This window comes from Miniopterus schreibersii (genome assembly GCF_964146895.1).
Source record: "Miniopterus schreibersii genome assembly, chromosome: 6".
NCBI classification, from domain to species: domain Eukaryota; kingdom Metazoa; phylum Chordata; class Mammalia; order Chiroptera; family Miniopteridae; genus Miniopterus; species Miniopterus schreibersii.
In genome coordinates this window covers 30,425,973-30,442,448 of record NC_138107.1, presented here as the reverse complement: position 1 = coordinate 30,442,448, position 16,476 = coordinate 30,425,973, and the positions used below count along the sequence as shown (strand labels likewise).

Here is a 16,476-nt window from a genome sequence, read left to right as displayed (position 1 = left end):
GAGGGTGGGGGAAATTGTGCACATGATGTATTTGAAACTCTTTTAGTTAAAAAAAAGAAAAACTGTGCAAAATAGGCAAGAAAAGGGACATTCCCAATATGTTTTTCTCTCATTCTGCCATTATAATTACTTCAAATTTTTCATTAAAAAAATACCACATGCTAGGATTAAGTGGCTTTCTCTCTCTGGTCTATGAGTCTGAGATGATTTTGGAAACTGTCAGACCAGTGGAGTTCTGCTATGATATGAAATGCCCCAAGGCACTAGTTTTCCAATTATGGTTTTCTCAAAGTTTTGTTTTGGTGGATTCCCACAACTTCTTGGATTGGTGTCTTATTACTCACAAACAGGAAAGGCTCTGAGCGTGAAAGCTCTGATAGACCTAATGTTGGAATGTTCATTTCATATTTGCCTCATGTGACTGCCCAAAGCACATACATGCTTAGAACTGGTGTCCTGACAAGAAAAGATAGGGATCTTTTCTTATGTTATTCAACCCTCACCGACTGCTTTTTAGAGATTTCCTTTTGCATTTAAAATAGTGTATAAGAAGCAGGAAGTTGTGCATCTAGGGAGGTCCACTTCCTACACCAACTTTTCTTCTCCTCCAGGAAGGAGATGGGTATGGAGAAAGCAGAAGGGTATTCAGAGCAGCCTCCAGAGAGCAGGGACACCCGCTCAGTTGGGTCAGAGCTGTCACTAATTTACTGGGGAAGACAATGCTCTTAACACAACTGTGAGAAGAAGTTTGGGATGAAGGGATCTAGGGACCTATAGTCAATGAACCATGTTGCTGAACCAGGCAATGGAGCTTTTTTTACTCTAGAACAGTGTTTTTTTATTAACTAAGACTGATATTTACCATTTGTAGCAGTCATGTAAGACATATGGAATTACTAAGGTCACTTAAGGTAGTCACACAACCTTTTCCTTAGCAGCACATTGACACAGATTTGGGGAAGCAAGGTCACTTTATGGGCCTTCTTACCACTCTCTGTGCCAAATATTCTTTTATTGGTTTATTTGTCTTTCTATTTATTTATTTATTTTTGCATTTGTTAGGGTCATAAAGGGGCTAAAGGAGAAATTGGTGAACCTGGAAGACAAGGTCACAAGGTAAGGAAAATGAGTATTTCATGGGTAAATTGTGATTAGGAGGTTTAGGAGGTAGTGATCATTTTATTATAAGAAATTATAAGGAATGATAAAACATGATATTTACCTTTTCTTTTCAAATGATAATTGACAAGTTCTCGGTGGATGCATCAATAATCTGGCTAAACATAATATTCTAATGTTCAGTTACAAAAAATAAAGCACCATACTTTTAATTCTTTCCTGTATTGCTACCCCTTGCTTTCTTGTTCAAATCAATCACACTCAGCTTTTTTTCTTGATGTTTTTAATAGTCAAACGTTATTCAGCTAGTTTTTGCACTCCACTAAACAACATTTTATGACAAGTGTAAAATTTTATGACAAGTGTTGCTGAGACTATCAAACGGAGAAGTTGGTAAATGGCTGATAGTCTCTCATCTTAAGTTATCTGCAATAATTTATCTCTCTGTTTTTGACTTTATTTTACTAGAACTCAGATTTTGACTCATGTGAAAGTTAGCAATAGGAATCCACAGCACAACTTGCATTGGGGCTGGCATGCCTTGGAGCAAAACTAAGACTGAGCCTGGCCGGTATGGCTCAGCAGTTGAGCATTGATCTATGATCCGGGAGATCGAGGTTTGATTCCCTGTCAGGGCACATGCCCGGGTTGCAGGCTCAACCCCTGGTGGGGAATGTGCAGGAGGCAGCCAATCAATGACTCTCTCATTATTGATGTTTCTATCTCTCTCTCTCCCTCTCCCTTCCTCTCTCTGAAATCAATAGAGACATACTTAAAAAACAACAAAAAAAAGCAAAAGAACTCCCAAAAAACCTGAGGCTGAAATTTAAAGCAAAGTGTCTTATTTGCCCTTTTTTATCTACTAGTGTAAATCTCTTTTAAGTGTCAAAGAATTTGACTTCCTCTATAGTAGAATTTTTGTCCCTGTTCTATAATATTTACCAAAGTCAAACTGTTTTTATTAATGCAGGTCCTCTAGACTTTACTGAATATGTCCTTCTATATTTTTATTAAGTAATGGCAGAAGATTTGTTTTTTGGATGTTAAGAGATAGAGAGTCAATTTATTAATATCTTCAGGTATTAATATCCTTGAACTCCTTAGCAAAAAACAGTCTGTTGAACAACCTCAGGTAATCAGGATAAATAGACCAATTTTCAGTACCTTATTACAGTTTGGACACTTATTTTTAAAATTTTTTTATTACTTAGGCTTTGATTAATTAAGGTATTTTATTTACCTAGACCATAACAGCTGTGTTCTTAATGTCTAATTGGAGAAAACAGAAAAAAAAGAGTACTCTGGAAAATTTTTCCTCAATCCTATTTCTCCACTGAATTTTAAAATTCATAATTTAAAAATTTCAACAAATATTTATTAAGTACTTGCTATGTGCCAGGGTTTATTCTAACTGCTAGGGGCACAGAAGTGAAAAAATATGTCCAGTCATGAGGACTGGCATATCCACATAATAGAATATTATTTAACCACAAAAAAAAGAGGTGTTTAAGAATATTAAATTGTTCCAAAAGATATTCATAAGGTAATACAGTAAAGCAGATATAGACCTCTCTTATTTTGATGCCATGCATCTCTTCTTCTTTTGGTGACCCCCTTTTCTATGGGAAAGTTCTAATCCCCAGTCCTATGGGACTTGACAACGGAGCTGTCAATCAGGGTATCTTTCCACTCACCCCACAAAACCAGTATTGTTGATACCTATACAAGTTAGTTATCTGGACTCTCAGATTTGGTTTGGTCTTCAGTGAGGAAACTGCAAATTATTTTGGTGTGAGATAATTAACCAAAATTTTCATTGGAAATTGTTGAAGACTCCTTTAATTTATACATGTTTGTGTCACTTAAAACTTTCAGTTTTCAGTCTTTGAAAATTGACATATGAAAATAGAATGACAATTGCTCATTGAAGAATGAACCTCAAAAAGGTTAATAGATGCACAGAACTGTAAACTGAGAGCAGAATGATGGAGAATTAAGGGACTAGGGGCCTGAAGTTTACATTTAGATTCATGATTCTGCCTTGAATTTACTCAATAAGTTAGTTAAAGATCTTTAAAACTGTTTATGAATATAGGAATGAATAGTCAAAAATCTTTTAGTAAAATGATGTTAAATTTCTACTAAATTTGCCATTAAACTTTGTGCTTATTGATTAGTTATTTATCTGCTGGTGAAATATTTAAATCAACTACACTACTCTGAGGTTTATTAACAGTCTATGGAAAATATCCCAAACTCTGCTAATGAAAACTTACGAATGGACATATCAATCACTGTAGTTTTTGTAGTTAGTTAGGGAAATACAAGTAGCATTTAATTATACCCATCTGTTGATTATCCACTCCATGAACCAGCTAATTCACCGGCTTTCCCATTGGGACCACTTCTCCCCACTGTCAATCATATGTTCTTATGGAATATAAGCTTAAAACAACAATGAGACTAAAAAGACTAAAAAGAGTAAAATTATGTATGACTCTCATAATTCATTCAAAAATCAAGTATAAGTGATTTAGGCATATACTAGTTCTTTGCATTATATGTCCAAATTTTCTATGTTAATACTTCCGTTAAATTTTCTGTACTGTATTTCCTTTTGTTTGCGTAGTATGATCTTATTTTTCCAATAATATCCCAACACACACACTTGAACATATATGCATACATATTCTCCCTCTCTCTGTCTCTCTCTCTCTCTGTCTCTGTCTCTCTCCCCTGCTCTGTCTGCTTCCCTCCTGTCGCCCTTTCTTTTGAAAAGCATCTAAAATGTTACTGCTATTTATAGGTGGCTTTATTTGTATACTTTTCTGTATTTTCTGAATGTTCTACAGTTAATATGGATTGCTCATGTAAAATAATTTTTAAGGTATATTAGAGTAATTCAGGGGATACCAAATAAATTTAAAATGTGCTGATTTAGATCAAGCCTATTTCTATGTCCATTTGCTAGAATAATAGTAAGTGTGCCCTTCTGTTGCTTTTTAGGGTGAAGAAGGTGACCAGGGAGAACCAGGAGAAGTTGGAGCTCAAGGACCTCCAGTAAAGTATTTTAAAAATATTTTGTGGGTTAGCTTGGGAACTTAATTGCCTTTGATGGCATACATTGGGGAGGAAAAATTATTCCAAGATCTAAAATCACAATGATGTTACATGTAAGGAGGTGGGAATGGCAGTGTATTCTGTATACGAGTTAAAGCTAAGTTATATATGTTACCATAATTCTTTTATGCTAGTGATACTTTTTTTGTCATCAGTAATTGTTCTAACTCCAGGTTTGTTTTTAGTCTTCAGAATTTTAAAAAAGGATTTATCATCAGAAGAATTCTCCTTGGATTTTTCTTTCTAAACTAGAGAAGTTCATCTATATAATGCCACGATTTGTTAATGTTAACCTTAGGTTATGATAACATCCTTCTTCCAAATCAGTTTTTGTGATGAGCTAAATGAGTATGTGCTTGAACAACAATAATTCATTTTTCTGTTTTACATTTCCAGGGCTCTCAAGGATTGAGAGGTATCACCGGCATAGTTGGGGAGAAGGGAGAAAAAGTAAGATGATGATGATATAATATAAAAATATATAAATGTGTAAATTTTTGGCCATTTAAAAGTATCTTCTTATCTTCAGCAACATCATTTTTTATTTTATATCCTGTGCTTTGTAGATGTTTGGTTAGGGTCCCGCATTTCTGTTATAAACATAGCCTGTAGAAATGAGTAGTATGCGTAACACTTGTCATGTATTATATATTTTAAATAGGTAAATAGTAATAAGCAAGGCTGTTATATTTTATCTCTTTATCATCATCAATAGTTAACACTGAGAGCACTGACGCAGTAGCTGGAGAGCAAGGCTAAGACAGGGGAAGGTGGAAAGGGAGAGGTGAGAGAAGGCAGGACACCCTCAAAGACACCAGGGCCATCAGTGGCTGTCCTGCCAAGCTGATTGCTGAGCTCTGCCCTTGGCAGGGCTCATACACTTGTGGCCGGAGTTCACCAACCTGTTCCTGGCCTGGCCTCGGAGTCCCGATTCTCCTGGCATTTTCACCACAAGGTGCTCTGCCAGATGCTGGGGACGTTCAAAGAGGCAAAAGGACACCTGCAAGTTTGTTATTTACTGGGAGAAAACAGCTAATGACAGTGCAGACTAGAGAGGCATCGGCTTGAGGGTAAGTGGTGTGAGGGCCTGTGGACCGAATGGCTAATCTTGATGGGGGAACTGGGAAGGCTCAGGAAGGAGTTGGCATTAGAAAGATGAGCTGTTGCTGCTGGTGGAGGCCAGAGGCCAGGGAATGCTTGGCTGAGTGAATGTCATCAGCAAAAACATCGGGGACCTGAAAGTTCATGATGTGCCCAGAAGTGTTTTTCTTGCTCCATATGTGTGCATGTGTGTGTGTGCAGAGGGTGTGTGTCTAGCTTCTTTACCAGACTCTAAGAAAATGGTCACTACTTCTTAGAAAGTATGTTAGGAAACCTAATTTGCAGGCTCCCGAAAAAACACACAAAAGCCCTTCTGCCTACCACCACTTGTGCCTCTCGCTCCATTCTCTTTAGAATGCCTGTGGCTAACGGCTCATTTGTGCCATTCCACTCTGAAGCACATGGCCTTTTATTAGCAGCTAAACAAGAATAATTTACTCAATAAATGAAGCTGAATATTTTTTTAAAAAAAGAGATGCACATTTCTTGTGTAGTAAAAGAATGATTTTGTGAATAATTTCTTCAATTTAATTTTTTTCAGCCTTTGTCTCTTCTAGGTGTTCTCACTCTGCCAGCTTTCCTCTTCCAGTTCCTCTTCTCTAAAAACACTGTACTTAAAAAAACAACGTATTTTAGATTTCTATATTCATGTTACCTTAAGTAATATTCTGTGAGTATTTTTTCTGTTATTAAATAATGTCATTTATTTTAAAATTGCTGGTATGCAGGCCTTTGCTTTTTCTGGATTTAAATCATGCCTAATATATGTGATCCCTCACTTTGAAACCCATTACTGATCTTGATATGCTTTTTATTTGAGGTATTTTGCTACTCGGTATTTTTCAAAATTTCTCATTCCCTCTGATTTCTGTCAAGTTACTATGAATTAAAAAAAAATAAAAAGCTCTTATCGTGAACTCAAACCCAGGGAGTGGTTACCTAGTAACAGCAGTTTGGGTCTGAGCTCTCGCTGAACAACATGAGAGAGAAAGCTCATCAAAGCCGTTTCTATAATGCAAAGGCTGGGTGTCGCTCTCACACGCAGGATGAATGATGAATTCAAGGTCTTTCTCAGGTCTTCCAAACCCCTTCTTCCCTGGTGAATGTAGAATGCCTACCACTCTGTTCTAGTTTTTAGGGATCAAAGAATTTCAAGGCTCTGTGGTGTTTTCTCTGTGGTTTTCTTTCTTTGATTCTACCTATGTCTGAAACTTCTATCACAGGTTTTCTAATTTTTTATTCTTACTACAGACACTGTCCACCTGGTTTTCTTGGCCTGACATCTATTCAATACTCTTTTGACTGTTTTTCATTTATTTTACCGTCTCCCCATCTCAACCCTGTTCATTAGGAGATGGCCTGTTCATTTCAGTCTCCTTTCTGCCTTCTCATTCACTTAGTGGGAGAGAAAAAGATTGAAAGAAGGGGACTGTGTTTTGTCATGCAGCATAGGTAGAGAGCACTTAAACACAGCATATTTTTGTTTTAAAATCACATTTTGATTTTTTAATGAAAATGATGAGATTTTATATATATATATATATATATACACATATATATATATAATACATAACCAAGTCAGAGGTAATTTCAAGATATTAGAATTTTAAAGCTTCGTAGTTCTTATGCCATCCATCACTTGGTAGGATGAGTCTGTTGTTGAGAAAATAGAGCAGTTGCTTTATGCATACTGAACCTAATGTCTATCCAGGATGGCAGAGGGGCTGCTCAAATCTTTCTTATAATTCATTCCTCTGAATCACATGGCTGGACTTAACGATTCTTCTTTGTTGATGGAAACCCAGAGTCCCAGACATCCCTCCCACAGCTCTAGCAGCGGCAGAGTTCATGGCAGCTATTTTTTTGGGTGGCTCCTTGGTCTTCACCATTAATGAATCCCCACAGGGATCCTGAGAGTCCTGGAGGGAGACTACTAAACATTTTCTAATAGATTTGCCAAGTTATCTAAGTAGGGGCCAGTGTTTTTTATTCAAGTCAGCAATCAAGAATGGGTGCAGTGTTAACTTAAAATAGCCAGAGTGCTATCAAAGTTTTGGTGTAAGTACTTTTGGTGGGATGAGAAGTTATAAACCAGGACTTTCATATTTCAGTGTCATATTAACTACTTCTTGGGGTTCACTGATGAACAGAGTATATATTACACACAAACTTCCATTTTATGTGGCTATTAAAGTTCTTTAGGAAGACTGATGTGCCCTTTAACATACATGCCTGATCTCATTTTCATTTCTTCATCTTGTTTTCTTGCAGGGTGCTCGGGGCTTTGATGGAGAGCCTGGGCCTCGAGGTATTCCGGGTGCACCAGTAAGTAGTTTTCCTTTTACAAGACTTGATGATGGATTTAAATTTTTTTTTTTTTTAGCAATGATCAATGATAAATTTTTTGCTTTATGCATGTGTTTCTGCAAGTGTCTTTTACATGTGAATAATTAAAGTGGAAAAATGGGCAGTAGCTTTCATATTTATTTAAAATATTCTTAATTAAGACAAGCATCTCTTTCTTGGGTTGAGATAGGTTTATTTTTCTCATGGGTGAAGTCACATTGTTAAGTTTTTATGTTTGCTGTGCTTTCCGTTTGTATTGGTTGTCAGGATGCTTAGAATTACGGTAACTATCTCATGTCAAGTTCTATCCTTTTATTTAGGATTTCTAATCTCATTATTCCATATTTTGACTTCCATAGATACACGTCATCATTGTAGGCTGCCTCGCACCCTTTCTGGAAGCAAATAAAAAGTCCATTCATTAATGATAACCTATACCACACAGAAAGTAGAAACGGGATAAGTAAAATAGAATTTCCAACTATCAAGGTCCTATGGTTCAGTGAGAAAGATAGAGTCTAACTAAACTATACATTGTAAGGTCAAGCACTAGAGCACATGGTAAAAGTAATCCAAGCAAGATGACCTTAGAGGAACGTTGGCCTGGAAAGCAGCAGAGCACAAGTGAGAAGAATCACTGTTAGTGAACAGGGGTGCTGTCTCAGAGGCTGCCACTGTCTGGAGTGGAAAGTTTCTGTTGGGAAGATGAAATTGAATAGATAAAGCATAACTATTGTGGAGAGTGTTTAATGCCAATCTTAGCAATAGGAACTGATCCAGTAGCAATAGGAAGCCATTTGAGGTTCTAGAGTAGGTAAACAATTCTACAAAAGCTGTATTTTAGGAAGGCACATCCTCTCATCTGTTGCCACCTATAAAATATATAACATTAACTTGATAATTTTGAAAGAAATCACTATTATTAACGGGAATTAAATAATACAGAGAAAAGGTTGGTAACTAATCCAAACCTCAGCCCACCATGACAGTCAAGGGGAGTAGCTGATGTACACATAGTTACAAATGTCAAAGTTACTTGCAGTATGGACCTTAATTTTATTATATCTATACATCCAAAAGCACAGAAGCATATGCATTTAAAATGAAAGTAAAAGACAAGTAAATATCAATGATCCCTATGAAAAATAATTTTTTATGACATAATATTTATAAAAAGATTTCTTGAGCTAGGCATCCATAATAGAGCAAAGCCATTGGGATGAAAGCAATAGTAAGGTAATATGATGGTTTCTTATAATTTCAAAAGTCTACCAATAACCAACTTTTGCTTATAGTAACAAAATTTTATTTTCATACAGGGTGATCAAGGACAGCGAGGACCTCCAGGAGAAGCAGGTCCCAAGGGAGACAGAGTGAGTTCAAATTAGTGTTCATCACTGCAGGCATCATGCTTTTCAGTGTCATCTGCTCTTTGCATTTCCTAAGTATTGTGATAATTGAGCACATCTTGTCTATCCTTTCCCTTCTGCCCTGCAGGGGGCTCAAGGTTCTAGAGGAATTCCTGGCCTCCCTGGGCCCAAAGGAGACACGGTATGTCTTCAGCAATTTTTCAAAGTGATTGTTAACTTGTAACAAAACTTTAGAAAATAATGAAGGAAAGAAGAACATGACTGTTTCTAAGAGACAGTGTGTTTCTCTGTGTATCTTTAGGGCTTGCCAGGTGTGGATGGCCGCGACGGGATACCTGGAATGCCTGGAACAAAGGTAGCTGTGTGATTTAGTCCAAGAGTGAATGGGGCCATCTCTGCCCTGGCCGACCAAGCATAGCATTTCCATTGCTACATTACTGGGAAATTTATTTAGCTGGTTTTGACTTTCTTCCTCCTTTTAATTTTTTAATCAAGTGTTAACTCAAAATGCTTAATAAAATAGTATGCCTGTTTACTTGGTTTCAGGAACTCAGTAAAATTGTCCCATTGGTGAAAGTAGGCTGAAGGAAATTGTGTATTTTGATTGCATTTATATCCTAAGTCCTATCCCACCTCAACCCCCTCCCTTAACTGGGTCATATTATAAAAGTGCATGTAAGGTCAGCTGTAGGGATAATCCTTTTACTTAGAAGCCCTGTGTCCTTCCTTTTCTTAAAAAAAATACAGCAGTTCATACAGGTTCAAAGATGCGATAAAAACTTTCTTTTTCAGGGTGACCCAGGGAAACCTGGGCCTCCTGGTGATGCAGGATTGCAGGGATTACCTGTGAGTACTTAATTCTTAATATGCTTATTGGTTTATATACATATATTGATTTATATATGTAGATATGAATTTTGAGGAGAAACATGTTAAGTAATTTGATAAGTCCTGGGGAAAAATTATGCTTTAATTTACATTTTTACATTACAGTTTTGTACTTTTTCTCTGAGTAGCTAGTTATTTCTCTAATAATATACTAAGCTTTCATTTTATATTTAGCATCCCTCTTCTCTCTTTAGTGATTAAACCTATTCTGTTCTGTGTGCATTCTTTTAGGGGGTGCCTGGAATTCCTGGTGCAAAGGGTATTGCTGGTGAAAAGGTAAAAGAATGAGACTTTTAAATTAATACTTTTCTTAATTTCTTTATTATTTTATCAATATATTTAGTTATCATTTTTAATATTTATAAACTGCCTTTTATTTTATATTTGATCCTAAGGAGAAATAAAAAAGGTTTTAAGTCTTCAAATGCTACTCTCTTTCCCAGCTGCAGAAAGAATACTTTGACAGAGTGTTGCTGCTCAGATTTCCTCTTGACAGTTTCATCTTTTACCAGTAAAACAGAAAAAGTTTTAGTGTTTTTAACCACGTAAAGTAAGGAAGATATCATTAAGCCATAGAAATTATGCCAGAGAATATTAAAAAGATGTTAGACATCTTTTCACATACTGATCAACTAATGCTTATATTCATCTATCATTTTTAATAAGTGAAATAAAAAATTAGATAAAATATGAATAATGTAGAAATTGGATAGTATTAGATCACATGCTTACAGCCCTCCAATCACAGTGGTCCACAGCGTCTTGAGCAGAGATGTTCCTTAATAAGTGGATGCTGAGAGGTTGATGGGGAGATGCCTTCCCAGACCTGTGCTTTCCCTGGAGCCTGCTGGGAGGGTTTTCTCCACAGCACATCCTCTTATATTTCCTCATGTTGACATGATTGTTTATCATTTTAATAGTGTCTTTGTCAGGTAAAAGGGCTCAAAGAAGCATATTAGAGGTGAAAATGGTAAATGGAAGATATATAATTAATATTGTAAAGAAAGAAAAATCCTCTCATATTCTTGTCAGCTAAAGATCTTTATTTTTTAACATTTGACATTCTTTTTTTTTTTTTTTTTTTTTACATTTTGACACCTTTCTTATACTTCTGGGATTAAGAAAACATTATTCTGAATCTAAAGAACTGTGATGTATCTACCAAGAAGGAGATTATACATCCTCACACATTCTCAATGTGAAATTGAGAGAGTAATGCTGTTTAAGTGTAAGAAATACCTGGACTGGGTGAGACAGATAGATGATTATGCTCACTTACCGTCTAAATTATGCTGCATTTTACCTTTAGGGTAACACAGGTGCTCCAGGGAAGCCTGGCCAATTGGGGAATTCAGGTAAACCGGTAAGATTCCATAAGTTCTTTCCACACATTATAACCCTTTGTATTCACTAAGCAAAAGATTAGGGAAAAGATTAACTTTTCCTCTACCTGCCTTCTTCATAACAGGGCCAACAGGGGCCAGCAGGAGAGGTGGGACCCCGAGGACCCCGGGGGCTTCCTGTGAGTATTCCTTTCCTTAGGACCTTCCCAAAGTGCCTACTCAGGGCTTTGCTGGGCACTCCCCATTCATTCATTCACCCACGAATGCCTTCTGATGTTTGAGCATGTGCTAGCCTATATAGACAATGAGAAAGCTATTTAGATATACAATATGCTTGTTTTTCAGAAAGTGGAAAGAAAAATGAACCATTTTAAAAAAGCATGAAGACCTTTTTTGCTTTCATCCCATGTGGAAGGAAATATTTTAGTGTGATAAAAAGCAACTTTATTTAGAGATAATTCATATGCTATATAATTCACCCACTTAAAGTATATAATTAATTGATTTTTAGTGTATTTATAGAATTGTGCAGCCATTGTCACAGTAAATTTGAAGACATTCTCATCACCCCAAAAAGGAAACTCTGTATTCACTTGTAGTCATTTAACTTTACCCCCAATCCCTCAGCCCTAGGCAACTACTAATCTAGTTCCTGGAAATTTCATATAAATGGAATTATATAATATGTGGGTTTTTTAATGATTGGCTTCTCTCATTTGGCATAATGTTTTTAAGCTCATCTATGTTGTACCATGTATCAGTGCTTCATTTTTATTGTTGAATAATATTCAATTGTATGGATATACCACATTTTATTCATCCATTCGTCCATTGATGGGCATTTGGGTTGTTTCCACTTTTGGGCCATTATGAATAATGCTGCTATGAACATTTTCCTTCACATTTTTGTTTAGACATTTATTTTCATTTATCCTGAGTACATAATGAGGAGTGGAATTGCTGGGTCATGTGGTGACTCTGTTTAATCTTTTGAGAAACTGCCAGACTTCTTTTAGTGTGAGTTTGCAAATATCTATTTTGCAGCAAATGTAGCAATATATATTTTCTCAATAGATACAATTTAGCCCTCAGAGAGAAACTGATTAGGAAATATAACATTATGCACTTAAATTTAACTTTAAAATGTTCTCTGGCCTTCTAAGTTCTCTTTCTCCTTCTCCCTCTTCCTCTTCTTCTTCCTCTTCCTCCTCCCCTTGCTCTTCCTCTTCTTCCTCCCCTTCCTCCTCCCCTTCCTCTTCCCCTTCCTCTTCCTCTTCCTCCTCCCCTTCCTCTTCCTCCTCTCCTTCCTCTTCCTCCTCCCCTTCCTCTTCCTCCTCCCCTTCCTCTTCCTCCTCCCCTTCCTCTTCCTCCTCCCCTTCCCCTTCTTCTTCCTCTTCCTCTTCCTCTTCTTCTTCTTCTTCCTCAGAAAGTCTGCTGGGCAAGAAAAAGAACTCCAACTGAGAAAACAGGAACATTTTAAATCATTGTTCCTTACTTCTTTTAAAGCATTTCCTGAGCATGTTGAATTAGGATTTTCATGCTTTAGGAAAGTGAAATATTCCAGGTGAATATTTCATGTGAGTGTTTTCACTTCTCGCAGGTGTCTGTCAGCTGACGTCTACCAGGTGGTTCCCATAAGTTCCTCCGCAGCCACAGAAACTAGCTCCTGCTCCTCATTACGCTCCTTGCTCTCTCACTCCTCATGTATCCTTTTCTGCTCTCTTGCTTGAAGCCTATGAATATCTAATTAAAATACATCTTTAGATGGCAAAGCAATGAAGTTATAGCCAGAGCACACTTCCAAAACGATGAAGGTGCTATATGACTGGAAGAGGGGCACTGGAACTTGGAGAATGTTGACTGTTATGCCTAGTATTCACTTTATAGAGCAGAAAACTGTAGAGAGGAGCACCTGCTGTATGCCAGGAGCATGCCCTGAACACACAGGTAGAGAGGGCTTGGCCAATCACCAGTGAAGTGTCATGGGGTGTATAAAACAACAAACCAGAGGAGGACTGCAGAAGCAGACGAGGTGGTGTGTGTGTAATGTTCTCATGTGAGGACAGGCAGATCAGAGGAGCTTATGCCTGTGCAAGGTTTGGAGCCTGATTAAAGTTTGATTTTTGAGTTTCTGTAAGAGTCCAAATTGTTCCTGTCCCTGAAGCTCAGAGCTTTGGTGTTCTTCTGCCTTCACATTTCCTGTCTCCAGTAGGACCTTTTGCTTCAATTGCCTCCTTTTCTAGGCTCTCTTGTATTTGACTCTCCCTTTCTAAGCCCACCTTTACCACCTTGGCTCGGATCATTCACTGCTATTGGGTTTATTGGGGTCGTCTCCTGATTTGCCTTAGCAGCTCCAATCTTTCCTTCATCTACCAGTGCCTCCCAAAAGGGTTCTTGGTATTATGGCTGGAATAGTTCTTTGCTCTCCAGGACTCTTGCACACTGCAGGGTGTCTGGCATCTATGACCTCCACCTTAGAATTCCAGTAGTGTCCCCAAAGTCATGGAACAAAAACATCAAACACAACCCCAAAAGCCTGGGGAAGGGTAGTGCTCCAAGTCTGCACATGCTGCCCTGCTGGTCTTCCCAAAACACAGCTTCCGTCATCACTTCCCTTAAAAATCTTTAATGGATCTCCCCGGAAAGTAACAGAAAGTACAAAATCCTAAACTATCTGTTTATGTCTGGGTTTTACTTCCATTTCTGCCTTGCTCAGAGCCTGTGTTCAAGTCAAGCTGTCAATTGTGTTCAAGTCTAGCTGACAGCTAGCTGTGCTAGTTGTCAAATGGTCTCTGCACTTCCCCAGCCTGCCTGTTTTCTTCTGTTACACCCCACATTTAGATGGTTTCCATCTCCATTTCTCTGACTCAGCTTCCTATGGTTCTTCTTAGGTGTAAGTGAAATGTTAATTCCACAATGCAATTATCTCTGATTATGCCCTATCCCTCAGAGAGAAGTGACCTCTCCCAATTCTGAACCCGGCACCCTTGGTTCCTTTCCACCGCATGGCGTGGAAACTGCAGGGAGGCAGGGACATGTCTGACCCACCTTTTGTTTCTTACATCTCTTTAGTCGGGGTCTGCTATAAAGTAGTGCTCAATAAATATCTCTTGAAAAGAACTGAATTGGAGGTATCATAAATCTGGCTATGCTGCTTATGTTGGTAATAACTGACTTCTCACCTACTATAAATTTTTCTGGAAAGTGTTATGAGAGGTTATAAATATTATAGCTCTGGAGCAAAGTTTCTACAGCAAATCTCCTTACTCAAAGATACATTTGTTCTTTCACTTTACATCATTAAATTCAGTTTCATAGATAAGTTCACACATTTTCAACCAGTCCTCACAAGTCTGATCAGTTTTTCTTGCAAATCTCAAACTGGGAAGCTGAGCAGAAGGAATGAAAACCCATTTCTAATGTGTTCTACTAATGGACCAGAGCTCATTAGAACACATCTTTGAAATTCAGTGGCATTCCTCCTGTCCCCACCATTGTTCCATCAGCTTTTGCCAATACCACACCAAAAACTATTGATGTTTTTGGGCATCTCCAGTGATTATATGTGAGCACATACCCTTACCACTTGGACCGTGCTTCTGTCTTTGACCATGACACTTCACTTGGCTTATACCTGTGTCTGGGTGACTCCTGGTTTGGAGCAGGCAGGTGGCTGGGGACTCTGAATTGGTCTTACCATGACATGATTCCTGGTCCATTTGTCTGTTCCAGGCTTCCCAGAACTTGCCAGTGCTTTTGCTTAGCGGGTTGGGTTTGCTCTGCTCTCTTGATTCTAACTGGGATCAGTGTCATGCTGATCCACCTCCAGTTTCCCGAAGATTATACACTCCTGGGGTACAGAAGCCTGTCTCATGTCTCTTGAAGTCCTCACCCCACCCTGTCACCAACAGACTCAAGCACAGAGGTCCCCATAAGATGCACTGTTGAGTGATCTAAGCTGTCTTCATACCCCACCCAGGTCCTGGAATGTTACCCCTGTCAGTAATTTGTGAAACAGCTGTAATAGTTATAGTTTAGACAGATTTTTATCTACCTCTGTGGGTGAGGGAATATTTAAACCTACACTAGAGAGAAATAGAAACTATATAATTCTGCAAAATTGAACAAATTTAAAAAATATTTTTGTGGCAAACCTAAAAAATATTATTGTAGTAGGAGTAATGTGATCTTCCAAAGTGAATATGAAAATGGGTTTGTAAAAGCAACAATTGATAGAAATTATCATTGATCTTCTGGCTTAATCAGCATCTTTTTTGCCAAAGAGAGGCACTTAGTGTATAATACAGACTAAGTATAGTGATTTATATTTCCCGCTTCTAAAATTGGTAAGGTACTAAGGATAATGTTTATTCTTCAGCTAGTTAACATTTGGGGTAATCAGGCAACTACAACCACCATCATCACTGTCTAGAGCACAATGGAATCAAATTCATTTTTTTTGTAAAATATTTATGACAACGCAAGTATAATGAAATCTTTTCTGTGATATTTTAAAAGTCTAATAGGTCCATTTTTATTTTTTAAATATTTTTTTTTATTGATTTCAGGGAGAGAAGGAGAGGGAGAGTAAAAGGGAGAGGGAGAGAGAGATAGAAGCATCAATGATGAGAGATTCATTAATCGGTTGCCTCCTGCATGCCCCCAACTGGGGACTGAGCCAGCAACCCGGGCATGTGCCCTGACTGGGTATTGAACCACAATCTCCTGGATCCTAGGTCGATGCTCAACTGCTGAGCCAAGCCGGCTGGGCTAATAGTTCTATTTTTAAAGGGAGACTTCCAAGTAGAATTGTTTATATGTATTTATAGAGATGAGTATTACAAAGTAGTTCCCAGTATAACAAGTCTTCAAATAACATCATTTTATTCAACGTCATTTCCTCATGACATTGATGAGATGCTGTAGGAACTTTTGTTTATATCAACTAGCATATGGTAAATGTGCTTTTATCACACATAATTTCACTTAAAGTTGCAGAACCTATTGATGATGTTAAGTGAGGACTTACTGTGCTTGTTTATAAAGAAGGTGCCCTCTCCCTCTCCCCCCCCCCCAAAATTCAATGGAAGAATATTCTCAGGTGAGGAGTAATAAACAAACAAAAAACCATTATGAGATAGGTACTGTTTTTAATCCCCACTTTCTAGATGAGGAAACCCAGGCACAGC

At 37.7% G+C, this 16,476-nt stretch overlaps 1 protein-coding gene across 2 annotated transcripts in view; it reads left to right on the top strand.

Annotated features, from left to right (window-relative positions):
- The window catches only part of COL9A1 (collagen type IX alpha 1 chain), a 77,629-nt gene that overhangs the window by 34,272 nt on the left and 26,881 nt on the right, over positions 1-16,476 (top strand). For both annotated transcript variants that reach the window (XM_081140766.1, XM_081140767.1), the window contains 11 exons: positions 1,063-1,116; positions 4,126-4,179; positions 4,636-4,689; positions 7,612-7,665; positions 9,006-9,059; positions 9,184-9,237; positions 9,358-9,411; positions 9,849-9,902; positions 10,176-10,220; positions 11,254-11,307; positions 11,413-11,466. In XM_081140766.1, coding sequence (XP_080996892.1) covers positions 1,063-1,116; positions 4,126-4,179; positions 4,636-4,689; positions 7,612-7,665; positions 9,006-9,059; positions 9,184-9,237; positions 9,358-9,411; positions 9,849-9,902; positions 10,176-10,220; positions 11,254-11,307; positions 11,413-11,466 — 585 coding nt within the window. The remainder of the gene's footprint in view (positions 1-1,062; positions 1,117-4,125; positions 4,180-4,635; positions 4,690-7,611; positions 7,666-9,005; positions 9,060-9,183; positions 9,238-9,357; positions 9,412-9,848; positions 9,903-10,175; positions 10,221-11,253; positions 11,308-11,412; positions 11,467-16,476) is intronic.